Genomic DNA, 23,853 nt, shown 5'->3' on the forward strand with positions numbered 1-23,853 from the left:
TGTTATTCATGTTAATTGTATGTTTTTCTTTAATTCTATTATTGTAAAGCACTTTGGCTACAGCACTCCAATGTGGTTTTAAATGTGCTATATATATATATAAAGTTGACATTGACATTAACACATGTACATTAAATGAAGTTCAATGCAATCAGTCTTAATGACAAATTCAGGTTTATTACTTCAAACTTTAATCTTACCTCCTCCACAGTTTGACTTGCTCAGAGTCACTATACATTTTAAGGCACTCTGTGATGCGGTCCCCAATTTTTAGCAGACAGGTGCGAGTGTGTTGCAGCTGCTCTTGAACTGATAGACCTTCATCAGGTTTGTCCAGTTGCTTTAAAGCCTTCTTTACTGGTCGCATTCGCTCCTTACACTGAAAAAACGATTGAATTGTTTTTCTTTATCAGTAATACAAAATGCAATAGATGTCAACAACATGCAGAAACAGACTATACTCAAAAAGAAAATATGATATCCCAGAAGTACAATTATTTTCAGCATATCTACAAAACTGCTGCCTGTCAATAAAGCATTTCACATACTAACTAGCATTCAAACAAGTCATACAACAAACATTTTTTGAACAACAGTTAAAACTAAATGTGCTGGGAAAAAAGTGTAAATATTTAAGATCTACATAAAGCTTGACTTTTATTATCAGTTTTTATTGTGACATGGCTTTCTTTCAAATACACCAAGCATAATTTTTGATAATACATGGAGTGAAGATCTATTAAAAATACTGAAAGCAACTTATCAGTGTGGGTTATAACATTCAGTGTCCATCAATATATGAAGCATGTTATGAATAAATTCTTTTGGATACAAATCTTTAGTCTGTTTGTGTTCATATTGCTTGATCAATAGAGCTGGAATACTATAACTTAAATAAAGTATGAAACAAAGTACAGTATCTACCTGGGTTAATAAAGGAAATTACAACAAAGGGTGGAATGCCAATGCGAAAGTACCTTGAAATGTTTATTTACATCAGTGCTTCTCAACCTTTATGGTCTCGGACCCAGTTTTTCATTTTTAAGGTTATTGACGACCCAAATGTAATGAGGGTCGGGGGACTGGCTTGAAGTGGTTTCCCCTTGCTGAATTGAGCACAAATTGATACATTTTGCCCTTGATGAAATGAGTGCAAATACAAAAGCATGAATGGAATAGCTTGGGAGATAGTTTAAATATCATACAGTGCTGTCGATCGATTAGTCAACCCACCTAATCCACTGGCGGCAGCTTATGACCCAAAAGTGAATTGCAACCTGGCAGCTGAGAAATGCTGCTTTATATTACTAGCATGAATGCTAGGAAGCACAACAAAAATAAATCTAGAAACTTGCAGAGCAACCACTTTCATCTTCAATGTATAGTTCTTGTGTTGAATGAAATTAGATGATCCAGGTTGAATACAGTTTGCTACACGCTAGAGGATGGCATTTTTGTATACTAGCTTGGATGCTACTGCGGTAATAAATTAGATTTAGTCATTTCTTTCTCTATTTTCACCAGAGAAATTTATCCAGCAGTGTTTGCCAAGCTCAAGTTGTTTTAATGGATTTTCATATTCAATATAGATATCTTGTGCATGCAGGCACTATCAGCAATAAGCAGTCACCAACATAATACTAATTCTGTCACCTGTGCTTCTGTTTACTGTACTGTCTTAAATCCCCAGTCTATAATACAAACCGGATTCCAAAAAAGTTGGGACATTATACAAATCGTGAATAAAAACTGAATGCAATGATGTGGAGGTGCCAACTTCTAATATTTTATTCAGAATAGAACATAAATCACGAAACAAAAGTTTAAACTGAGAAAATGTATCATTTTAAGGGAAAATATGTTGATTCAGAATTTCATGGTGTCAACAAATCCCAAAAAAGTTGGGACAAGGCCATTTTCACCACTGTGTGGCATCTCCCCTTCTTCTTACAACACTCAACAGACGTCTGGGGACCGAGGAGACCAGTTTCTCAAGTTTAGAAATAGGAATGCTCTCCCATTCTTGTCTAATACAGGCCTCTAACTGTTCAATCGTCTTGGGCCTTCTTTGTCGCACCTTCCTCTTTATGATGCGCCAAATGTTCTCTATAGGTGAAAGATCTGGACTGCAGACTGGCCATTTCAGTACCTGGATCCTTCTCCTACGCAGCCATGATGTTGTGATTGATGCAGAATGTGGTCTGGCATTATCTTGTTGAAAAATGCAGGGTCTTCCCTGAAAGAGATGACGTCTGGATGGGAGCATATGTTGTTCTAGAACCTGAATATATTTTTCTGCATTGATGGTGCCTTTCCAGACATGCAAGCTGCCCATGCCACACGCACTCATGCAACCCCATACCATCAGAGATGCAGGCTTCTGAACTGAGCGCTGATAACAACTTGGGTTGTCCTTGTCCTCTTTGGTCCGGATGACATGGCGCCCCAGATTTCCAAAAAGAACTTGAATGTGACTCGTCTGACCACAGAACAGTCTTCCATTTTGCCACACTCCATTTTAAATGATCCCTGGCCCAGTGACAACGCCTGAGCTTGTGGATCTTGCTTAGAAATGGCTTCTTCTTTGCACTGTAGAGTTTCAGCTGGCAACGGCGGATGGCACGGTGGATTGTGTTCACTGACAATGGTTTCTGGAAGTATTCCTGAGCCCATTCTGTGATTTCCTTTACAGTAGCATTCCTGGTTGTGGTGCAGTGTAGTTTAAGGGCCGGAGATCACGGGCATCCAGTATGGTTTTACGGCCTTGACCCTTACGCACAGAGATTGTTCCAGATTCTTTGAATCTTTGGATGATGTTATGCACAGTTCATGATGATAGATGCAAAGTCTTTGCAATTTTTCGCTGGGTAACATCTTTCTGATATTGCTCCACTATCTTTCTGCGCAACATTGTGGGAATAGGTAATCCTCTACCCATCTTGGCTTTTGAGAGACACTGCCACTCTGAGAAGCTCTTTTTATACCCAATCATGTTGCCAATTGACCTAATTAGTGTTAATTGGTCTTCCAGCTCTTCGTTATGCACAAATTTACTTTTTCCAGCCTCTTATTGCTACTTGTCCCAACTTTTTTGGGATTTGTTGACACCGTGAAATTTTGAATCAACATATTTTTCCTTTAAACTGATACATTTACTCAAGTTAAACGTTTGATCTGTCATCTACGTTGAATTACAAATAAAATATTGACATTTGCCATCTCCACATCATTGCATTCAGTTTTTATTCACAATTTGTTTAGTGTCCCAACTTTTTTGGAATCCGGTTTGTAGTTTAAAGAATGACTGAATTGATCTATCTTCTAATTGTTCATCCAGGGCCAACCAAATTAACAGATGGCACTCCAGCCAGTTGGGTATGTTGTTATAACTGACTTTAATCTTCTGCACTGTCATTAATTAAATAAAGAATTGTCTGTAGAACATTTATTTCATTTTTCTAAAAGTGCATTTAGATGCTAATTTTCTTACAGTTGAAGAAACTACATATAAATACTATGTTCTAACAAAGTAATTTCCCTATCTCTATAATCTATTAAAAACATTGGGCTCATAAGAAATATAGGCAACTCAAAAATGCTCACAATACTGAAAGTTTCTTGGTCAAGTTCATCATCATCTTCTCCAATAGGAACAGGTTCACTTCCAGCTGTGATATGCACAGGGCCTTGAGGCTTCTTCCCTTTGGCTCCAGATTTGGCCTTAATTGAATATAAATTGAAAAATTCCTTAAAATGCTTGCATCCAAATAAATCACAATTTACAAAGAAAGTAATTCAACAGAAAGGGAGTTTAACTCAAATTTAATCAACCTTGAATCAGATGGAATTCATGGCTCTTTCAGTCAAGACCTAGGTGAGACCACACATAGAGCGATCTGTTCTGAATTATTTTTCCCATTATAATTTCCGTGCTTAGTTAATGCAGTCTTGCCATAGACAATGTACTGTATAAAGGGTCAGTGGGTGGGATGGTAGATGACTAACACTTATTTACAATTATGTAAATATGTCTTCTAATTTAGCTTCAACTGACCCTTGCATTATTTGGACAACATAGCAAGTCCTATGTTAGAATGGCAGTGTATGTTTTATTGGTATATTAAGGGACACATTGAAGGAAAAGCAATGTGTTTTGGCCTCCACATAGAGGATACTATGGAATACAGGACAGAATGCATTTATCATTCTACTGACATTTAAATATTAGTCACCAGTACCATTTCAAGTTGTGCATTTCAATTGCTGGTATTTTTTGTATACACATGCGGAGATGTCCAAAATGAAGAAATTGAAATTTTTTCCCTAACAGATCGCTTTGGTTAATATACCTACATATATGAACCAAGAACCTTTCTAGATGGCACTTTTATATGGTACAATATTGTCCAAGCCTCAGCATAAAATGTTAAAGTTTGAATACAGAACTTTGTGTTGTAAGTATGTCTGTGATAGTTTAAAATGTTGAAATATAATCCTTCAAAAAGGAAGAAATTGACAACTGCTTTAGTCTTGCTGATAACCTATACCAGGCTGGAGCAAAAACATTTTTCTCATCAATAGTCTACAAGCCTGTCTTACAGGTTTTGGTTAGACTTGTGAATGTCTTTGTCTGTTATTAAATGGTTTAACATTAAGTAATATGTGCTACAACCTCAATAGGTCTGTCAGCTGTGTACATATGCTCCACTATATAATCAACATACAGCTTATTCCAGTTCACACAAATTCCTAGAATATGACCACGTGCAAGCAAGTTATAAGCATAGCTTGTGTAATGGAATTCAGGGTACTCTTCTCTTGTAAAGTATCTGATCAGAAAAACTTGTTTACTTAATTGCCAAAAGTCAAAGTAAGTTGTTAGGTGTTTGCTAAATTTTATAACTATATGCTTATTTGCTATGCATTTTAAGCCATATTTCAAGGGAAATCTCTATTGCATGTCCAACACAATTTGTGTGTAGGTTGCACATGTACTGCCCATTACAGGCCTACTTTGTTTAAGATAACCATGAAAGACTCACCCTTTAATTAATATTTACGATGCAGTTAACAGGCTGGTGAAAAGCTTTGAACCACTGAGGGTCAAGTACCAGACAGACTGGTTCCAGAACCATAATCAGATATGCTAGATGTTAGAGCTCTAATTCAGAACAAGCTACAGAGAAGCCTGCCCCACTCTCTGTATTTATTGTTAATTTACACACACGATTTTCAATCCACGTTTCTTATAAGACAAAGAACTGGTGCAGTAAACTTCCCAGTGTAGCAAACTGTTGTTGACATGTCATCACCACAAAGAAAATGAAGGTAATATACAGGACAGGACATCGAATGAAAGATAGGATAAATAAACACAAACCTATCCTGAAAAATGAAAAGAAATTAGTCTCGAAATGTATACACCTGACCATTAACTAAGGGGTTATTTGAAACTTGAAATGCATTGTATAAAATCCGAAACACTTACAGAGCTCTGCAAAGACAAGTAACTAGTACACACATTAACAAATTGCACATCTAGTAATGTGAATAGCTCATGAAGGCTAGTGATGAAAGATCTATACAAGAGAAAAAATGTGTATGGTTCTGAATCATGATATTTGCATGATATATACAACATCTGAATTATGCAAATATATTGCTTGAAAAATAAAAATATCGATTAACTATCAAAAAAAAAAAAGCCCACAGGACATGTCTTAATGCTGTCCAATAAAAGCTGGGCATAATCTGAAAACAAAGTATATGGCATTCTTAGTTATGCTCATTTATTAGATACTAGCTGTCCCCTGAGGCTATGCCCACATAGTAGTGAAACAGAACAAACTTTAAAAATCAATAAAAAAAGTTATAATTTGAATTGAGAAGAATTTATATCGATAGCTTTTACATCCGAGGGCCTCTTGATATACAATATTTTTGATTTTCCTATGAGGGGCAAGAATGTAGCTGTGATCTCTTTGCCAAAAATGTAAAAAGTTACCGAGGTATCTCTGGTCAAGCGGAGGGTAGATACGCTCCAACTTCAAATGTTGCCACTGTATCTGATCGTGTTCAGCTCTGATGTGAGAGCGTCACCCATGTGGGGAGAAGAGCATGTGGCCGTGATATCTTTGCCAATGATCAGGTACCTTCTAAAACACATGTAGCTGTGATCTCTCTCTCTTAAACATGTTAAACGTTACTCTTTAACAATCTCTAGATGATAATGTCTGCTGAACAAACAGGAATCGCTACTTAAGCGGAGGCAAGGTACGCTTCAACATGTGGCGAGAGGTAAAGTGTCTCAAAGGAGGCTGGCACATGAGTGAGGATAGCCCTATCCAGCTCCCTACTCCGACTTCCTGACTCCTCCTCCCCTCGGCCCGCAGCCTGGCTCTCGGATTTACATGAATAAATCGGTGCTACAACCGAACTGTAATACTTAGCGTGGTGAGAGAAGTCGCAAAATCAACAGGAATGTTCAAGCAAATTATAGAAAATAAAACCAATCCAAATCTATTAAGTATTTCCTTTGTGAAAACCGCACAGACAGGCAGACAGATGTTGGATTTTATATATTATATATAGAGAGATATGAAACCAATAGTGTACCTTTTCTTTTTTCGGTTTTGTTTTCTTTCTTTCTTTATCCACTTCCTTCTCCTTTTTAAGTATTTGCTTTTCTTTATTTTCTTTATTATCTTTCTTTTTTGTTTTTTTTCTGGGAGGGCTCCTTTCAACACCTTCTTCCTAGACACAGAATAACAAACTGTCAAAAGGCATAACCGGTCTTAAAGGACAACTTCAGTATTGTTGAAATTGAAGTTATTTTTTTCCACAATCATAGCATACATTAACTTGTCCCTGTAGTTTGCACTGTTAGGTGAAGCATTTTTTTTTTTATAAAAATTTCAATGGGGCACCGATAGAAATATTAAACAACAAAAGTGTTAAAATTGAGTGAAGCCAAGAATATTTCAGAGATCTGATTCATATGACAGAATTTTACACATACCCTACATTGCCAAAAGTATTGGGACGCCTGTCTTTATACACACATGAACTTTAATGACATCCCATTTTTAATACATAAGCTTTAATATGGAGTTAGCCCTCCCTTTGCAGCTATAACAACTCTCCTGGGAAATTTTTCCACAAGGTTTAGAAGTGTGTTTATGGAAATCTTTGACCATTCTTCCAGGACAGCATTTATGAGGTCAGGCACTGATGTTGGACAAGAAGGCCTGGCTCACAGTCTCTGCTCTAATTCATCCGAAAAGTGTTCTACTAGGTTCAGGTCAGGGCTCTGTGCAGGCCAATCAAGTTCCTCCACACCAAACTCGCTCATCCATTTCTTTATAGACCTTGATTTGTGCACTGGTGCACAGTCATGTTGGAACAGGAAGGGGCCATCCTCAAACTATTCCCACAAAATTGGGAGTATGAAATTGTCCAAAATGGTTTTGTATGTTGAAGCATTAAGAGTTCCTTTCACTGGAACTAAGGGGCCAAGCACAACCACTGAAAAACAACCCTATACCATAATCCCCCCTCCACTAAACTTTACACTTGGCACAATGCAGTCAGGCAAGTACTGTTCTCCTGGCAATCACCAAACCTAGACTCAGCCATCGGATTTCCAGACAGAGAAGCGTGTTTCGTCACTCCAGATGACATGTCTCCACTGCTCTACAGTCCAGTGGTGGTGTGCTTTACACTACTGCATCCAACACTTTGCATTGCACTTGGTGATGAAAGGCTTGGATGCAGTTGCTCGGCCATGGAAACCCATTCCATGAAGCTCTCTATGCACTATTCTTGAGCTTTTGGAGGTCTGTAGCTAATGACTCTTCAGAAAGTTGCCAGCTTCTGCACACTGTGTGCCTTAGCATGCACTGTCCCCGCTCTGTGATTTTAAATGGCCTACCACTTCGTGGCTGACTTGCTGATGTTCCCAATTGCTTCGGTTGTTCCAACTTTGGTATAATACCATTAACAGTTGACTGTGGAATATTTAGTAGAAAGGAAATTTCACAAATTAACTTATTTTACAGGGGACATCCTATCACAGTACCACTCTTGAATTCACTGAACTCCAGAGAGTGACCCATTCTTTCACAAATGTTTGTAGAAGCAGTCTGCATGCCTAGATGCTTGATTTTATATACCTGTGGTCACGAAAGTGATTCGTACATCTGAATTAAATGATTTGGAGGGGAGTCCCAATACTTTTGACAATGTATTATAAAAGTGCATGTCCACATTGTCTCATACTAGGCCTGAGAAAGTTAACACGTTCATTTTTGTAATTAATGTGGCCTGTTTAATACATTAAAAAACATTGTCGAATCCAGGGCTGGCAATTAGGTTTTCACCTCAGACAGAGCTTTAACATTACAAAACAATAATACAAATTGGTGTGTACCTAAAAAATTACATACAAATCCAATACTGTATTTATATGCTAACTTTAAAAATTTTATGAAATTAAATTTTCATTTAATGATTTGACATTTCATATTGTGCAGTTCACAACAATATTCCACATCTTAATACACAACACTAGTGTTCATTTTCTTGATTTATAAATACATAGGCACAGGGGGGTGGGAGGAAAGTTGGTGGGGAGGGGCGAGGGTTATGGCACGTCTGAAGCAATAGTACAGTAAAACAGAATTTTTTATTTTTTTTTAATCTTTTTACTTTCTTATCCTAGGTATACACATTTACGAACCATTTTAACTTAGCAATATTTTTGTATTACTACTGACACATTTTGTGTATTATACTGTCTGTTGTATTCATGAAAAAAAACATACATTTTGTAATAAACAGAGAACATACTGTATTCTTTCCAAGAGGAAAGTCAGTTACTAGGAAATGTGATGAAAATTAACTATCTGTATTCCTTCCAAGGGGAAAGTTAGTTACTATAAAATGTGATGAAAATTAACTATGTCAACATTGGTTATATTCCCATAATCCTATCTCCAAACTATGTTTTCTGAAAATTGAATATTTATGTCTCCAAAGACATGTATTATACAAAAGCCTAGTTTCTCCCAGAATAGGCTTTGTATTATAGTTATTTTGGTGTCCAACTGACCACCATTGTATGCCAGTCAATTTATAAATTAAGCTTCACTTAACAATGTAAGTATCTGGGGCAAATAAACATAAGCCACAACTGAAAAAAAAACTTTGACTTCAAAGATACCAGCTAATCCTTTAAACTCAACACTAACATACATCCTAATTCAAGTACAATTTTGAAGATGTTAAATGTTACTTAAGAAATTAATTTACTGTAAATCAAAATAATAATGCATTATTTTAAATACAAATTAATATTTTCATTTACTCAACCTAACGGGTGGCATGGTGACACAGTGGGTAGCGCTGCTGCCTCACAGGAGACCCAGGTTCGGTTCCTGGGTCCTCCCTGCGTGGAGTTTGCCTTGTCTGTATGGGTTTCCTCCAGGTACTCTGGTTTCCTCCCACATTCCAAAGACATGCAGGTTAGGTGCATTGGCGATCCTAAATTGTCCCTAATGCGTGCTTGGTGTGTGTGTGCGCGTCCTGCGGTGGGCTGGAGCCCTGCCCGGGGTTTGTTTCCTGCCTTGCGCTCTGTGTTGGCTGGGATTGCCCCAGCAGACCCCCGTGACCCTGTAGTTAGGATATAGCGGGTTGGATAATGGATGGACTCAACCCACCTGACTATGAAACACAATTTCCTAACAGAATTTAAAATATACCCATTATAACAGTTGTTCCAAACGATTTTTCTATTATTGTGTAATACAGAATATAAATCTGTTAGAAACTTTTTTAGTTTAAGTGCAGCTTTTTAAAATTGACTATATGTAGTTGTCATGAAAATATTCATTAAATTATTTAAATGCCTTGTAGTTGGGGATAACCTTTTTCCATGTAAAATATGGTATCCATAGATACTTCTTGAGGCTGATTTATCAAGCTTCTTACTTAAAACTGAAAGGGGAGGTCTTTGATTATCTATTTAACAATAATATCTACTCGTTCTTATTATATAATGCACACATGTACAAAAACACCTAAACAATAATAATACAAATGATTACTTAATACAAAATAGTATGAAACAATATGAAGAGATGAAAAAAAAAATTGAGGAGAGGATGCACTACATCCAAACTAAATGTAAGAATTTTACCTTTACCTCTCCCTCCTCAGATGGATTGTCTGAGTGGCGAGGAGAAGAAATTTCATTTCCATGATCATCTTTGGGAAGTTTGTTTTCTTTTTTAATCCGTGGTTTGCGCTTTTTTACTTTTGTCTAAATACAAATTCAGAAGAAAAATATTTTAAAAATGCTATACTTGGTAAGCAAATAATATTATGTATTTTAAAGTTTTTCATTTATAAAAAAAAGTTTCACAAGATTATCAAATAGCACAGGTACTGTTGCTTAATGTTTGGGCTTTTTAGGAAGATTTCTACTCAGGGACACTCACTTCTTCTGTAAGTTTACTTGAGTCTTTGTTCTCAAGTTGCCGTTTTAGGAGCTTCAGGAGATAATCTGCCCGTCCTTGCAGATGTTTTGCTTGGGGCTTCTTAGATGGGTCATCAGGTAGAATCTGAGAAAAAAAAAAAAACACTTTAAAAATCAGACAAAAACTATTTTTTTTTGCTTAATCTTGAAAAAGACATAATATTTAGTATTGTTGGTTAGTTAAAAGATTCTGGCAAGAATTAAAAAAAAAAAGATGTGTGATGTCATACCTTGTTGGTTAACTTAAGGTCTGGATCTGCTTTGATCAAATCCCAGTTGCTGTAGCCATGTTCATATATTCCTAACAGTAAGTTGCTGTCATCTTCTACATCCCATTCAACATCAAAGTGGGAAACCTTTACATGGCAGTTCAAATGGAAACTAATTAAAAGACAAAGAAGAAACAAAAACTTAATATATGAGAACCTGAAAACGTGGCTAAATTGCTGCAAAAATACAGGTCAATTTAAATACATTTTAAACTGAAACAGACATAACCATGCAAGATCATTTTGCAGATTATGTACACTGGAGGACAGGGGGTCTGAGAAAATATTCCTTACCCTTACAGAAAATTTACATCATTAGTTTTATTTCACAAATTAAGAAAATACACCTAAAATAGCAAAGCGCAAACTGCCAGTAAAAGTCGTATTCATGAAACAATAATTTTGCCCTTAGTGTCTTATTTAGGTTAACTATTGATAAACTAAAGAAAAATAAAACTGTGAAGTGTAATTTTTTAAACTTACTTTTTTCTTTCTTCTGGATCTGCAGGTATAGCTTTATGCAGGGATGCAAATTCCTCCTCATGTTGAATGATGGACTTGGCATTCACCTGAACACCAGAAATCTTGATTGTTATACCTCTTCGTTTTCCTGGTCCTTTAGCTGTAAAAACATGTACTTCTTTTAGTATTATTGACAGCACATAAATATTTATGATACAGGTTGACCCTTGCGATTCGCAGGTTAACGATTTGCAGATCCATCAATAATTAAATAGAAATTATTTTGAGAGTTTTGCAGTCTATCACGGTGAACCACAGACAATGCTGTAGCAGCGCTACTTAAATGGAATGCATATTCATCACTGAGGGATAATCATTGAGGGAAACTAAAAAATTCAACAGGAAAATATCACGTGCTTGTTAGTGACCTGGACCTTAACAGAATGTGAGTGTTGTGGCACTTACAATGATCCTATATGCACAAATAAAAATGCTTCACAATCTAACAAACAGATTTCAGATCTTGTGCTCTGATGTTGTCTTTACAGAGTTACATGTTCTCTACATGTCTGTGTGGATTGTTTTCAGGGTACTCCAGTTTATCTTCTACATCTAAAGAGAAATGTAGGTTAAGCTAACTAATAATTCCACATTGAACCCAGTATAAGTGAGAGAGTGTGGGTTCACACATGCATTAGTGGGACCCTGTCCAGGACCGTTTCCTACCTTGTGTCCAGTTCTACCAGAAACAGGCATCAGGACTTGCAACCCTGCCTTGTACTATGTGGGTCCGAGAATTACTTACTTTTGTAGGAGGGCTACATAGAACTGCTGCTTCCCTGCTGCTACCATGAAACCAGACAAGAAAGAAAAAGAATGACCTCGTTCAGGTAACCAAGAAACTCTTGCAAGAAAAACCCTGTGATTTTTGCAGCAGCATATGTAAAATATATTGTAATTCAGCATTGATTTGTACAGCATCAAAAGAGAGCAAAATTGTTTTGTAGCATCTTTTGTGCATGCAGCACCACCAAAGGAAGACTGTTATTTTTTATCCTGATATTTCCCATACAGTAAGCATTAAAAAGACCCCTTATCAAGCGGGGTCATTTTTGCTAAATCGCTTGTAATTCGACCTCTCCAAATTAGAATCATTGCTGTTATTGAACTATCTGGAGTATAAACACATTTTTGGTCTCTTTGTAAAGGTAACATTCTCTAGTTTCACCCTTAGTAGTCAGAATCACTGTAGGTGTGACTGATCAAAAGTTATGCACATTAGAACTCACAAAAAAAACGAATGTTTTTGTTCTCGCCTAAGTTTTTTTATGAAAATAAAGGAAAATAAAGCTGCAGTAGGTAGGTGGGGACAGAAACACACTATGTACGAACAGAATAACTTGTTGACTACTCAAATTTCAAATTTGAAAAGAATACCTGTAAAAATGACATTTTTTACACCAGTTTTTATGTGGGCATGCCCAGGGGCTTTTAGAGGGACCATTATCCACATTTTGGAACATATGGAAAAAGTGTAATAACTTTTGAATGCTTCAACCCACATATATCAATGAGGGCTCTACTGAAAGCTTACACCTAAAGGAATCTATATCTACACACAGTGTCACTCTATTAGTTATAAAAATAATAAAACAATAAAAAATACACATTTCTATGTAAAATAGTCAATACAAGTTATGGGCCAAAAATATATTTATATTTTTATTTTTACTTTTTTTTATAAAATGCACACAAACTATATATATTTCTTTTACAAACTGTTACAACACAGCTCAGCGTTTTCCATGTGCCACTTGATGGCAGCAATCACTAGCAAGCAGAAAGCACAAGGGCGTGGCACGTCGCTCTCTGCCATTAGACGTCTCCTGGGCCGGTTGAATACTTTCGCAACGCGTACATGCATCTATTATTTAATCGAGCGTTTATTTACGTTTAAACTTCTACTTTTATTCATATTTAAAATGCGAAAAAACTTGGCGAAATCACAATAAACAACCACGCACCAACTCTGCAGACTGGCACAAATGCCACCTTCACGCAGCTCCGATCGCTTTGTTTACAAGTTAGTATGGCAAGTTACATATCAAAATGCTCGGCTGCTCATTGGCTGTAAGTTTTGAGTGTCAGTCACAGTGTCCAATCAAACTGGTAGATTCTACCAGGGTTTGGAGCTATACGTCATCCTTCAAGCTTTCTGTGACACTGCGTTGGCTATACGAGGTGCCAGTCAACCCCAGACCCGTCGTAATTGGCCAACTTAGGTGTCGATCAGAAGCTAACACTTCCGTGTTTCATGCGGTAGCATGGTTATCGTCGACAGAAACAAATTACGCCTGATATGAGCAATATAAATGAAAAAAAATTACGTAGGTGGTCTCAAGTTATGAAACGTTTTCTGGAATTTTTGTCCCTTTGAGAATATATCGTGTGTTTTGGACCTAAATCGTTTTACTGGATTATATTCGCTGGAGCCTTACGGACACAATGGGATCAATACTGCTCGGAAATATTGATGTTTGACTTGCAGGGGGTCTTCAAAGGTAGGGACAGTCAACTCTTAAAAGTATGTACTTCTCTGTAAAAAAGGCTTTAGTGTCAGTGCTGTGGTTGTTGTGTGTCAAAATGGTTTATATCATCGGAAAGACGAGACTTTGAAGTTTCATTTGATGGGTAGGGTGTCGAGATGCATGGCAGATGGGCATGCACACATTACTGTAACGTTTTTAAAACGCTGTTATGTCCCGGGACCGGTACGTGTGCGCGTTAAGAGGTTAACAATTTTAAAGGCTAACTTTAAAAGGTATAAACCGCTGCAAAAAAAATGAAAAAAATAAAAATCTGCTTTATATGAATATATTATACATGGTGTATATCACACTCAACTTATAAGTTTCCCTCTCATTGCAATGACCAGACTCCCCACATAATGGTTACTATATCAACAACTACTACCATGTCAGCCAGAAAGGCTAGTGATAAATCCTCATCTGAACATAAATGTGGACTCTCCATAACTGAAGGCCAAGTAAGGAGACAACTGAGGAAGCTACACACAGGAAAAGCTGTGGGACCAGATGGAAGCAGTCCTCGAGTTCCTAAGGCCTGTGCTGAACATCCTTGTTCAGTCTGTCCTGAAGGCTTCAGAAACTGCCACTGCCTAATGGCTTGCAGACTGGTGGCACTTTATGTCTCATATCATGAAGACCTTTGAGAGACTGGTCCTGCACAATACGAGTCCTCTTGTGGTAGACCACCTGGACCCACTGCAGTTTACCTATCAGACAAAGATTGGAGTGGAGGATGTAATTACCTATCTACCCCACAGGGCTTATTCTCACCTGGAGAAAGCTTTTGACTTCTCCAGTGCCTTCAATACCAACCAGCCAAAGAGCTTCTGTAAAAATCCAAATTTCCCCTTGGGGACAAATAAAGTTTGTTGTTTGTTCTATCTATTTTAAAACTGCATATCTTATAACTCAGAAGGAATTCTCTGCAAGTAACAGAGAAGCTGTGAAAAAATGAAGACCACATGTCAACAGTACAGTAAGTTACTGGAACAGCATTTGAAGTTTTACCTTGCATGTAGAACAGAAACATTAAAGTAACTAGCTATATAATAAACAACTAGTGCAAAATGTAGCACAGTACCAACTGATAGATGTACTTATCTTGTATTAATATTTGCAATGCCACTTGGGAACAGATCTCTGCCTTACCTGCAGCCCTGCCAAAAAGGAGAGAGTTGTGTCTCCTCAACAAGCAAGAAGAGGCAGCACATGATCTAGGCCACTGTTTTTTAAACTGTGTTCCGCAGAACCTTAGCTTAGTTCCATGATCCATCAGTCATGATGCTTTGTATCAGCAGTAGCTGGAGATCAACAAAAAGCATGAATTTGATGCAACAATGAGTACATCTCTTGCTGCATTGTTTTGAGCTTATTCAAACCAGAAAGCAGAGGTTCCACTACATGTCATGATAGTTACTAAATGTCTCTGATGTTTGATGCATGCAGTGTTGCACTAATCACCATACGTGTAGTTAAACTCATTAATTAAACTAAAAGAATTAAAATTACTATAATTCTTTATTTTATTACCATTATGAGTAAATAACTCAACTTAAATTTTTATTATTACATGCAGATGTTTGTTGTTTTTCTGTTAAGTCACATTTTTGAAAAGACTTTGTGTTGATCTAAGAGCAGAAATAATTATATTCCTATCAAACAAAAACTGTGACCTTGTGTGATTCTTAAAAGATACACATAAAGTTATCTTACCCTGCAGACATATTTCAGCTATTGAAAAAGTTTAACTTATCACTTCAGGTAATACACATAAGAAAATTAAACTTTGGATACAAAGAACTGAAAAAAAAAACTCTGATAATTTCTGAATTTAACTATCCAAATGAAGGAGGCAGGAATGAGAAATGAAGATAATAATTTTAAAAAATAAAGCTTATCATGATCAATCATTTACTAAATGTCACAGTTATATTTGAAGATTATTTTACTAAATGTCAGAACTCAGGAGGAGGTTTTTTGTGTGTTGTGGATCAATTCAACCTTAAGGAACATGTAAACAATGGTTAATCTACAAATGAAGAAGATAGTGTATGTTAATTGATCTAACCTTATACAGGCAGTCCCCGGGTTACGTATAAGATAGGGACTGTAGGTTTGTTCTTAAGTTGAATTTGTATGTAAGTTGGAACAGGTACATTATTTTAAGAAATGCAATTTGAACAGATGTTTGTCTCAACATATTTATTTAAACCTTTCTGTGCATGCACAGTAAATGCTGAAACATTTTCAAATACAGTACAGCCTTAAACAATGTTGGTAGAACTTAATGGACTTGATGAAGAGGATGGAACTGGTCTCTTAAAGTAAACATCAAGGGAGTTTTGCACAGAGCTTTTCTTTTTCTCATCATAAATAGCCTTGCCATTCCTGCTTTGATGAGATGAAATGCATCAGCTGTTTTGTAGAAAACTTTTTTATTGGAGTCCCTAGGTTCTGGTTTTCTTCGCTGAATGCTATCATTTGCTGTTCTAGTTCCATAAGGTCTTCATTAGTTAGTTCTTTGCTATGTACGTAACAGTACAAGCAGACTTGCTTATGAGAATGAATGGGGGCAGCGAGGGGTAGTTCACCGCTCACCAAGAACGAAAAGGGTGTGGCCAAAAGTGGGTAGTGAATCGTCCACCACTGCCCCCATTCAGCAGACTGCCACCCGAGACTCACTGCAATGCTGCCCCCCGACGCCCCAATCATCCTCAATGGCCACTGTTCAGCCACAACCGGGTCACCGTTTGCAGCATCACCAGCTGCCCACTGAGAACGAACGGGGCAGCTGTTCAAGGGACACTGCAAGGCTGTGTGGTGGGCGGGCAGTGAAACGGCCCCCTACACCCCATCAAGCCTCCATCCTGCAGATAAGTGGTACCATGTCTCCCTGAAAATAAGACCGGGTCTCATATGAATTTTTGCTCCAAAAGATGCACTAGGGCTTATTTTCAGGGGATATCTTATATTTATTCATGTAGAACAATATTCTTCTGGAATATCGTCATAACTCTCCACATTTAAACCCTGAATTCCAGCCTGAATTTCTTGCTACCCCAGCCGCTTTTAGGATCTTACAGGATCGATGTGCATGCTTCGATGTTTAATGAATGGATGGATGTGGTGAAGCAAAATAACGACATACAAATGCATTCGTAGTGCTTTTATACTCAAGCGTCGCATATTCCCCAAAGTAATTACATAATATATTTTAAAAGTCTCACATACCATCTTCTGTGCCATCTTTTTTTTTTTTTTTGCACCTTGTACCATCAGAATGTACAGCGGCGTATTTGAGTCACAGAGAAAAAAAAAAAAGTGCATAATGAAAATGTCTATTTTGTGATTAAAGTTGAAATTTCAGCTTTAAACTCGAAATGTCCACTTTAACCTCATTTTATCATTAAAGTAGACTGTCGTAAACGTCATCTTAAAACTGACCCAGTTGTTAATCGCTACTCGCTTCTAGTTTTTCCTTCTGAACTGACAGCAGCGGCAAGCAGCAATAGATCGCCACACAGAACACATTAAATTTATGATATTCCAGGTCTCTGCACATTTAGAATTCTTAGATTTATACTTGATATCACTTTAATGATAAAATGCATTAAAATATGTATGTTACATTTTACAGATAAATTGTTAACTTTGTTTAAATAATGAATACTGTTAATAGTTACACATCTGGGGGTGGCAAAGTGGTAGTGCTGCTGTCTCGCAGGGAGTCACGTCCCTTGTGATCCTTGCCTGGAGTTTGCTTGTTTTCCTAGTGGGTCTCCACAGTGTGCTGAGTTTTCCATCTGAAGACATGAAGGTTTGGAGATCTGGTGAAGCTACAATGACATTAGTGTATGTGTGTGCTAGTGTTCACCTTGCGATGAGCTGATGGCCCTTCCAGAGATTTTGTTTCTGTCTTGCGCCGATGCATGAATGGGCACATCCCTGAATTGATGGATATAATCATTAAACATCCTTTTCAGATATATTGTGGCAAGGTGTCTTTGGAATTTAATGGATGTTTCAGGCATACATGTCGTATAGCGTGGCGCCTTAGTTTTCAGCTGATGATCTTGACAAGGCTTATTTTTGTGGTAGGGCTTATATTACAGAGCAGCCTGAAAATCATTCTAGGCCTTATTTTCAGAGAAACACGGTAGCTGTGGCCCCAGTGACTATGGACTGTGGGTCACAACTTGCCGCGCACCCAGGCGCCCAATGAGAATGAATGGGGTGTGGCCCCCACCTCCCCATTCATCAACCAGAGCCGCCCGAGGGACACTACACTGCGCAAGCAGTGAAATTGCCCCCCTCCAGCCTCCATCTAGCTACTGCTTGCAGCATCCCCAGGCCGAAGATGACGGAGCGGCAGTTACTAAGGAGCCTGTGTCGCATCCCCAAGACAGATGAAGGAGCAGCTGTGGCCCCATTAGTAAACATGAGTTGTTCGTATGTCAGATGTATGTAACTCAAGTACTACCTGTACATTATATTAAAAAATGTTAAGATGAATTTACTTCTTGATAAATACTAGATAAAAATTTTTAAGTGAGTGAACATTTAAATTATTACTTCAGTTTGCAAAGACATGATTATGTGAAAGAAGATTTTTGACAGTCACTGCAACAGAAACAAATGATCAAAATCTATATAGATAATTCACTAAGGCAAGACAACCATAAAAAGCACGCCGGAAAGGGTGTGGATTCACTGAGCCGCCGACAAGTAAGACACCGATGGCGCACGCAGGAAGGAGCCACGCCCATCAACTCCAAGACCATTGGATACGACGATAACTCACAGAGCCACGCCCACCAACTCGGATGCGACGACATAGAAGAAACGGCGTTATTTATATCCGTCTGTCGTAGAGGCCAAATGCACCTGCACGTTGACTGTTCATAGAGGCATGTTTCTCGCGGAGGTAAATCGCCATATGCAGTGTGTAAAATGGTTTGCGAGGGGTATCCCATGGGATCTTTAAAACAATCCTTTACAACTGAGGTTAAAACACAATGAAGTAAGCAGTCTTTAAAAGTCTTCGGTTACGACGCAAGACCGCATGCACCATAACAAACTGTTTTACATGCTACATACAGCAATTCGAAATGTCATTGGCGAAACTGTTGCTCTCAAACTTCGTAACATGGCTGTTATCTTTATTTGCCAACATTGGGATAACTTCGGTGACGTGGTGTCCGTTGTTCTTAGTCACAGAGGCATTGTTATACAGTCTGCTCAACAATACGCTGATTATATGAATACGTCCGGAGTCTATGGTGGCGAGGCAGAAATTGTGGCAATGTCCCAAATCCTTCCAGCTACTATCAGCATTTACTTCCAAGAATGTCCTCATGCCTCTCCTCGAGTTTACAATCCGGCCCAGCGTCTCTTCATATCCCTGCTCTTTAGCGGTCCTTTGGATCATGGGCATTACAAGGTTCTCATGCCTCTCAAATACCCAAGTGATAACCTTCTGGTGACATCTTTTGACTCTGTCGGTATGTGCACACAGGATGCACACCCACTTGCTCGCCACACTAATGTGACGTCACCTGCCCACTCTCCTCTTCCTGAAAAACATTTAAAGACACCCTCCCCTGAACACACCCATTCCACACAGGACTTTCAATGCACCTTTTGTTCCAACAGCTTCAGAGTGCACAGATATCTGAACGCACATTTGAAAAAACACAACACTAACCGAATGATGCAATGTGGACATTGTCAACAATGCTTCGAGACAACTCGCGCTCTCAAAAAAAACTTACAAACTCATTCCATTCTCACCTTCAATTGCACATTTTGTAATGAGGACTTCACAGGTGAGATGGATCTCCACAACCATATGCAGATCCATTCAACGCAAAGATTTGTATGCAAAATTTGCGACAAACACTTTCACGCACGCAGATACCTTACTAACCATCTCAAAACACATTCCCTGATGAATTTTTTTCAGTGTCAACACTGCTCCAAAACCTTCACACGCCAGAAATATCTCCAAGCACGTTTACACACCCACTCCACTGAACAAACGCATTCCAAAAAGATCTTTGAATGCACGATTTGTTCAAAACGCGTTCCGAGTGCAGAGATTTCTCAACATGCATTTAAAACACACTCTACTGAACGAATTATGCAATGTGAACATTGCCAGCAATTTTTCGACACAACTCATTCCAATTCCCTTCAGTGTTAACACAGCACAAAATCGTTCATGCACAAACATCGCATTCACTTTTCTGCAGCTTTTCAAAAAGATACCGCCTTTCACGTCCAAGAACATAATATTGGCCTACCTACCGCACTATGTGCTTCTTGCAATGCTCTTCATTGGCCAGCAGAGGTCAACAAATCCGGACATTACACTAAGTGTTGTCATGCCGACAAGGTGTCTTTGCCACCTCTACCCAAGCCCCCTCTTTTATTGGAAGACCTCTTGACTGGCAAGAACCCGCTGTCCCGAAATTACTGTGATCATATCAGGGAATACAACTCTACTTTAGCTTTCGCGTCAATGGGCGCACACATCGCTCAACCATCTGGACAAGGACCGTATGCTTTCAGAGTCCACGGTCAAATTTATCACCAGGTCTCTCCTTTATATAACAATCCTGACACGTCTGCAACACGATGTTGCTGCTTTGTACGTGAAGACGGGGAACCTCCTGCACAACGCGACATTTGCATATATCTAAGGGGAGATGCTTGCAACCGTATCTCTGTTCTAAATATGAACTGTGACCCCATGGTTTTTCCACTGCTATTCCCTTTTGGAGATCCAGGCTGGCACATACAATTAACCCATGTTGAGTAAAAGCGAACCGCGAAAAGAATGTGAGTCACACAGCTCCAATTTTATGCTTTCAGGCTTGCCATGAGATCTTCATTTAGTGTCTTGCATTCCAGTGGCAAACTCTTCCAGCAATACATCGTCGACGCATCTGTCAGAACAGAAGGTGCGCGTCTACATTTCCTTCGCTCACATCAACAAGATTGGTCCGCCAGTTTTCAGTCACAGACGATTGTGTGTTGGTTCATTTTGTGCATTGTTATAATGTTGCATTTCTTGCTGATTTATTACATTACCGATTTTTCAAATGTTACTTTTCTCCCTGTGCTTAAAAATCATTAAAAAACCGACCTGATTATGAGGCGTATGGTACGCCGCGGGTTGGCTAGTAGGCTAAATATTACACCTACAGTGTATCAAAGCTACCTTTAACAAACATTATACCAAATTCTGATGTTCTGTGTCATACTATAGTGGCCCAGACACAAACGTTTTTAATACTACTTACATATATACTGTATATGCATTTATTTATAAATATCTTTATTACAATGTTTTTCATATAACTACAGTAATCCCTCGCTATATCGCGCTTTGACTTTCATGTTTCGCTTCTATCATGGATTTTATATGACAGCATAACTAAATATATAACGCGGATTTTTCACTGCTTCGCTGGTTCTGCGGACAATGGGTCTTTTTACTTCCTGTACATGCTTCCTCAGTTGGTTTGCCCAGTTGATTTCATACAAGGGACGCTATTGGCGGTTGACTGAGAAGCTAACCAATCAGAGCACGCAGTTAAGTTCCTGCTTGCTGACTGCAGTGTTAACCAGGAAGTCTCGTCTCACTCATTCAGCATCAACGTGTTTCGCTGTGTAAAGAGTTGTGCTCTTTTGTGTTTATCTTTGTGCATAGTCAAGCCCTTCATTATGGCTCCAAAACGATCTGCTGCTGCTTCAGGGGCCGTGCCCAAGTGCAAACGGAAGATGTTAACGATTGCCGAAAAGGTAAACGTTTTGCATTTGTTGAAGGCTACGGTTCTTTTTATTTAAAAAGTAGGAAAGGAATATAAGATCTACGGCCGCAGTGTCCTTTTAACCAGGGTGCAAAACAAGTTGTAAGTGGATGTAATAAGGCATTAGTCTGGATGGAATCTGCTTTAGGGATTTGGATTGAAGACTGCCAGAAGAAGAACAACGGCAGTGCTACACAATCGCCTGAAGTGGCTCCTTTAGTACAGCTGTAACGCTCTCCTTTGTTGTGCAGTAAAATTAAACTCATTGTTATCGGACAAGTCATTGTGTCATTGTTGGTGAGTAACCATAATTAATTTTCTACTTACAGTACTTAGTACATGTACGTGCGCTTAGTGTCACTGTACACACATTTACTGTATACTATTTTTCTTGCATTGTACGTATTTATTGCTGGTGGCATGTCTATCGTAATGGCTGTAACATATGTGATATCGGAGACACTCAATATCTTTAAAATAATATTTAGGTTTTACTGTATATAAACAGTGTGTTTATATACGTAATTTCAATGAATCTTACCTAATATCTAAGAGAATACAAAGGGATTATGCTATATAACTCTGCGGGGAATATTTATAAACAGTGTGGGAGAGTTTATAAGGGCTTAAAATATATAAAAATAACCATAGAAACATATGGTTTCTACTTCGCGGATTTTCACCTATCGCGGGGGGGTCTGGAACGCAACCCCCGCGATCGAGGAGGGATTACTGTATTTCCCTTTTTTAACATTTTCATAAGGGTTCTTCATATCACCATTTTTTGTACATGGCTCCACAATCCTAAAATGTTTAAGAAAAGATTCTTAATATACTATTAGTTGGAAGCTGACATATTAACAAAATATGCATTAAAATTATAAATCAAAATTTTCACTGACATCAAGATAAACCATCCAGCATTTTTTTTACTTTATGTTATTTTATCCTCTGAATGAAGCCACATCTTATCCAAGGGGTTACATAGAGGGAGGGCTCAAGATTCCACTTTCTCACTTAAGCCAGATTGAACAGTTGGACTACTGAATGTTTTTTTTAGTTTTAAGGGGTGGAGGTAATATCTTTCATGTTTTCAGGGCAAGTGTAGAGGAGAAGTCATGATGTCTGTAGACTATCCATATAAAACTCTTTGCTGCATTCACTCCGAATCAACCATTGGTTAAATATTGGCATTTTGGCTGTCTTTTGCAGGGCACATTTAAAGAAGTGCTTTTAAATATATTGCAATGCTTCTTTTTTATTTTACTAGAGTACTTTTCTATATTAATACCTATTTTGTTGCTTTATTAGCCATGCCTGTCTTTAGCTATAAATTAACATTCTATATTTCAAATAAAGACAGTGCAATAACAAAGTACAAGCCAAAAATATTTCCAATCAGATTTTTAGAATTCATCAGCAGGTGTATTCAAAGTCTGGATGAAGTCAAAGTTGCCAAATAAGTGGTCATGAATTATTAAACATAAAGGTTCATACAAAGTACTGTTTTTAGAAAACAATGTATTTATTGATTTACTGCCATCAATGAAAGTTTAAAAAAGAAAATTTTAATGTTATTTAATCAAAATATATTTATTAAAATTATTTCCATTGAACTGGTCATTCTAAACCAAACAGGAATAACACTGTTTTATAAGCTTTATAATACTTTTATTACATTCCACATAATATTTTTACATGACTGGAACATAAAAACTAATCTTCACATTATATTTTACACTTTTATCTGCCTGTACGGATGCTTCCTAAAATTTTACTGTATGCTTTTCTATCAATATCAACTTCAATGACTTGGATGACCCTTTATTATTAAATTGTGCTAGATGTATGAACTGTGTGCCCAGTGGAGGGTGGATGACCAGCTGGCCTAGGTCATTCTGACTTTCATGATTCACAAATTGATTACCACCAGATCTAACTATTTGATTTGCTTGTTTCTGTCTTCTAAAAGTGGCCCTCCAGAGGTTTATTTTTCTCCTATGGCCTATCGTAGGAGTTTTTTGTTTTCCTCTCCTCCGTGTCAGCTGGTCAACTAATTACATCCAGTAATCAAAAAATTTGGACGTAAGCGTCAGTAGGAACCAAGTTACCCAAACTATTCTATAACATTTTAGTAATTAGTTACTGCTCTAATGCTGATTTTTCTGATCATAAATAGGTCATTA

At 37.8% G+C, this 23,853-nt stretch overlaps 1 protein-coding gene across 1 annotated transcript in view; it reads right to left on the minus strand.

The window, feature by feature from the left end:
• Positions 1–23,853, minus strand: part of chd2 (chromodomain helicase DNA binding protein 2) — a 197,597-nt gene that overhangs the window by 23,077 nt on the left and 150,667 nt on the right. Inside the window, exons 28-34 of the mRNA XM_039773298.1 lie at positions 11,287–11,425; positions 10,765–10,915; positions 10,497–10,619; positions 10,196–10,318; positions 6,616–6,753; positions 3,604–3,720; positions 201–379 (exon numbers count right to left, since the gene is read on the minus strand). Coding sequence (XP_039629232.1) covers positions 201–379; positions 3,604–3,720; positions 6,616–6,753; positions 10,196–10,318; positions 10,497–10,619; positions 10,765–10,915; positions 11,287–11,425 — 970 coding nt within the window. The remainder of the gene's footprint in view (positions 1–200; positions 380–3,603; positions 3,721–6,615; positions 6,754–10,195; positions 10,319–10,496; positions 10,620–10,764; positions 10,916–11,286; positions 11,426–23,853) is intronic.

This window comes from Polypterus senegalus, chromosome 12 (assembly GCF_016835505.1).
Source record: "Polypterus senegalus isolate Bchr_013 chromosome 12, ASM1683550v1, whole genome shotgun sequence".
Taxonomy (NCBI): Eukaryota; Metazoa; Chordata; class Cladistia; order Polypteriformes; family Polypteridae; genus Polypterus; species Polypterus senegalus.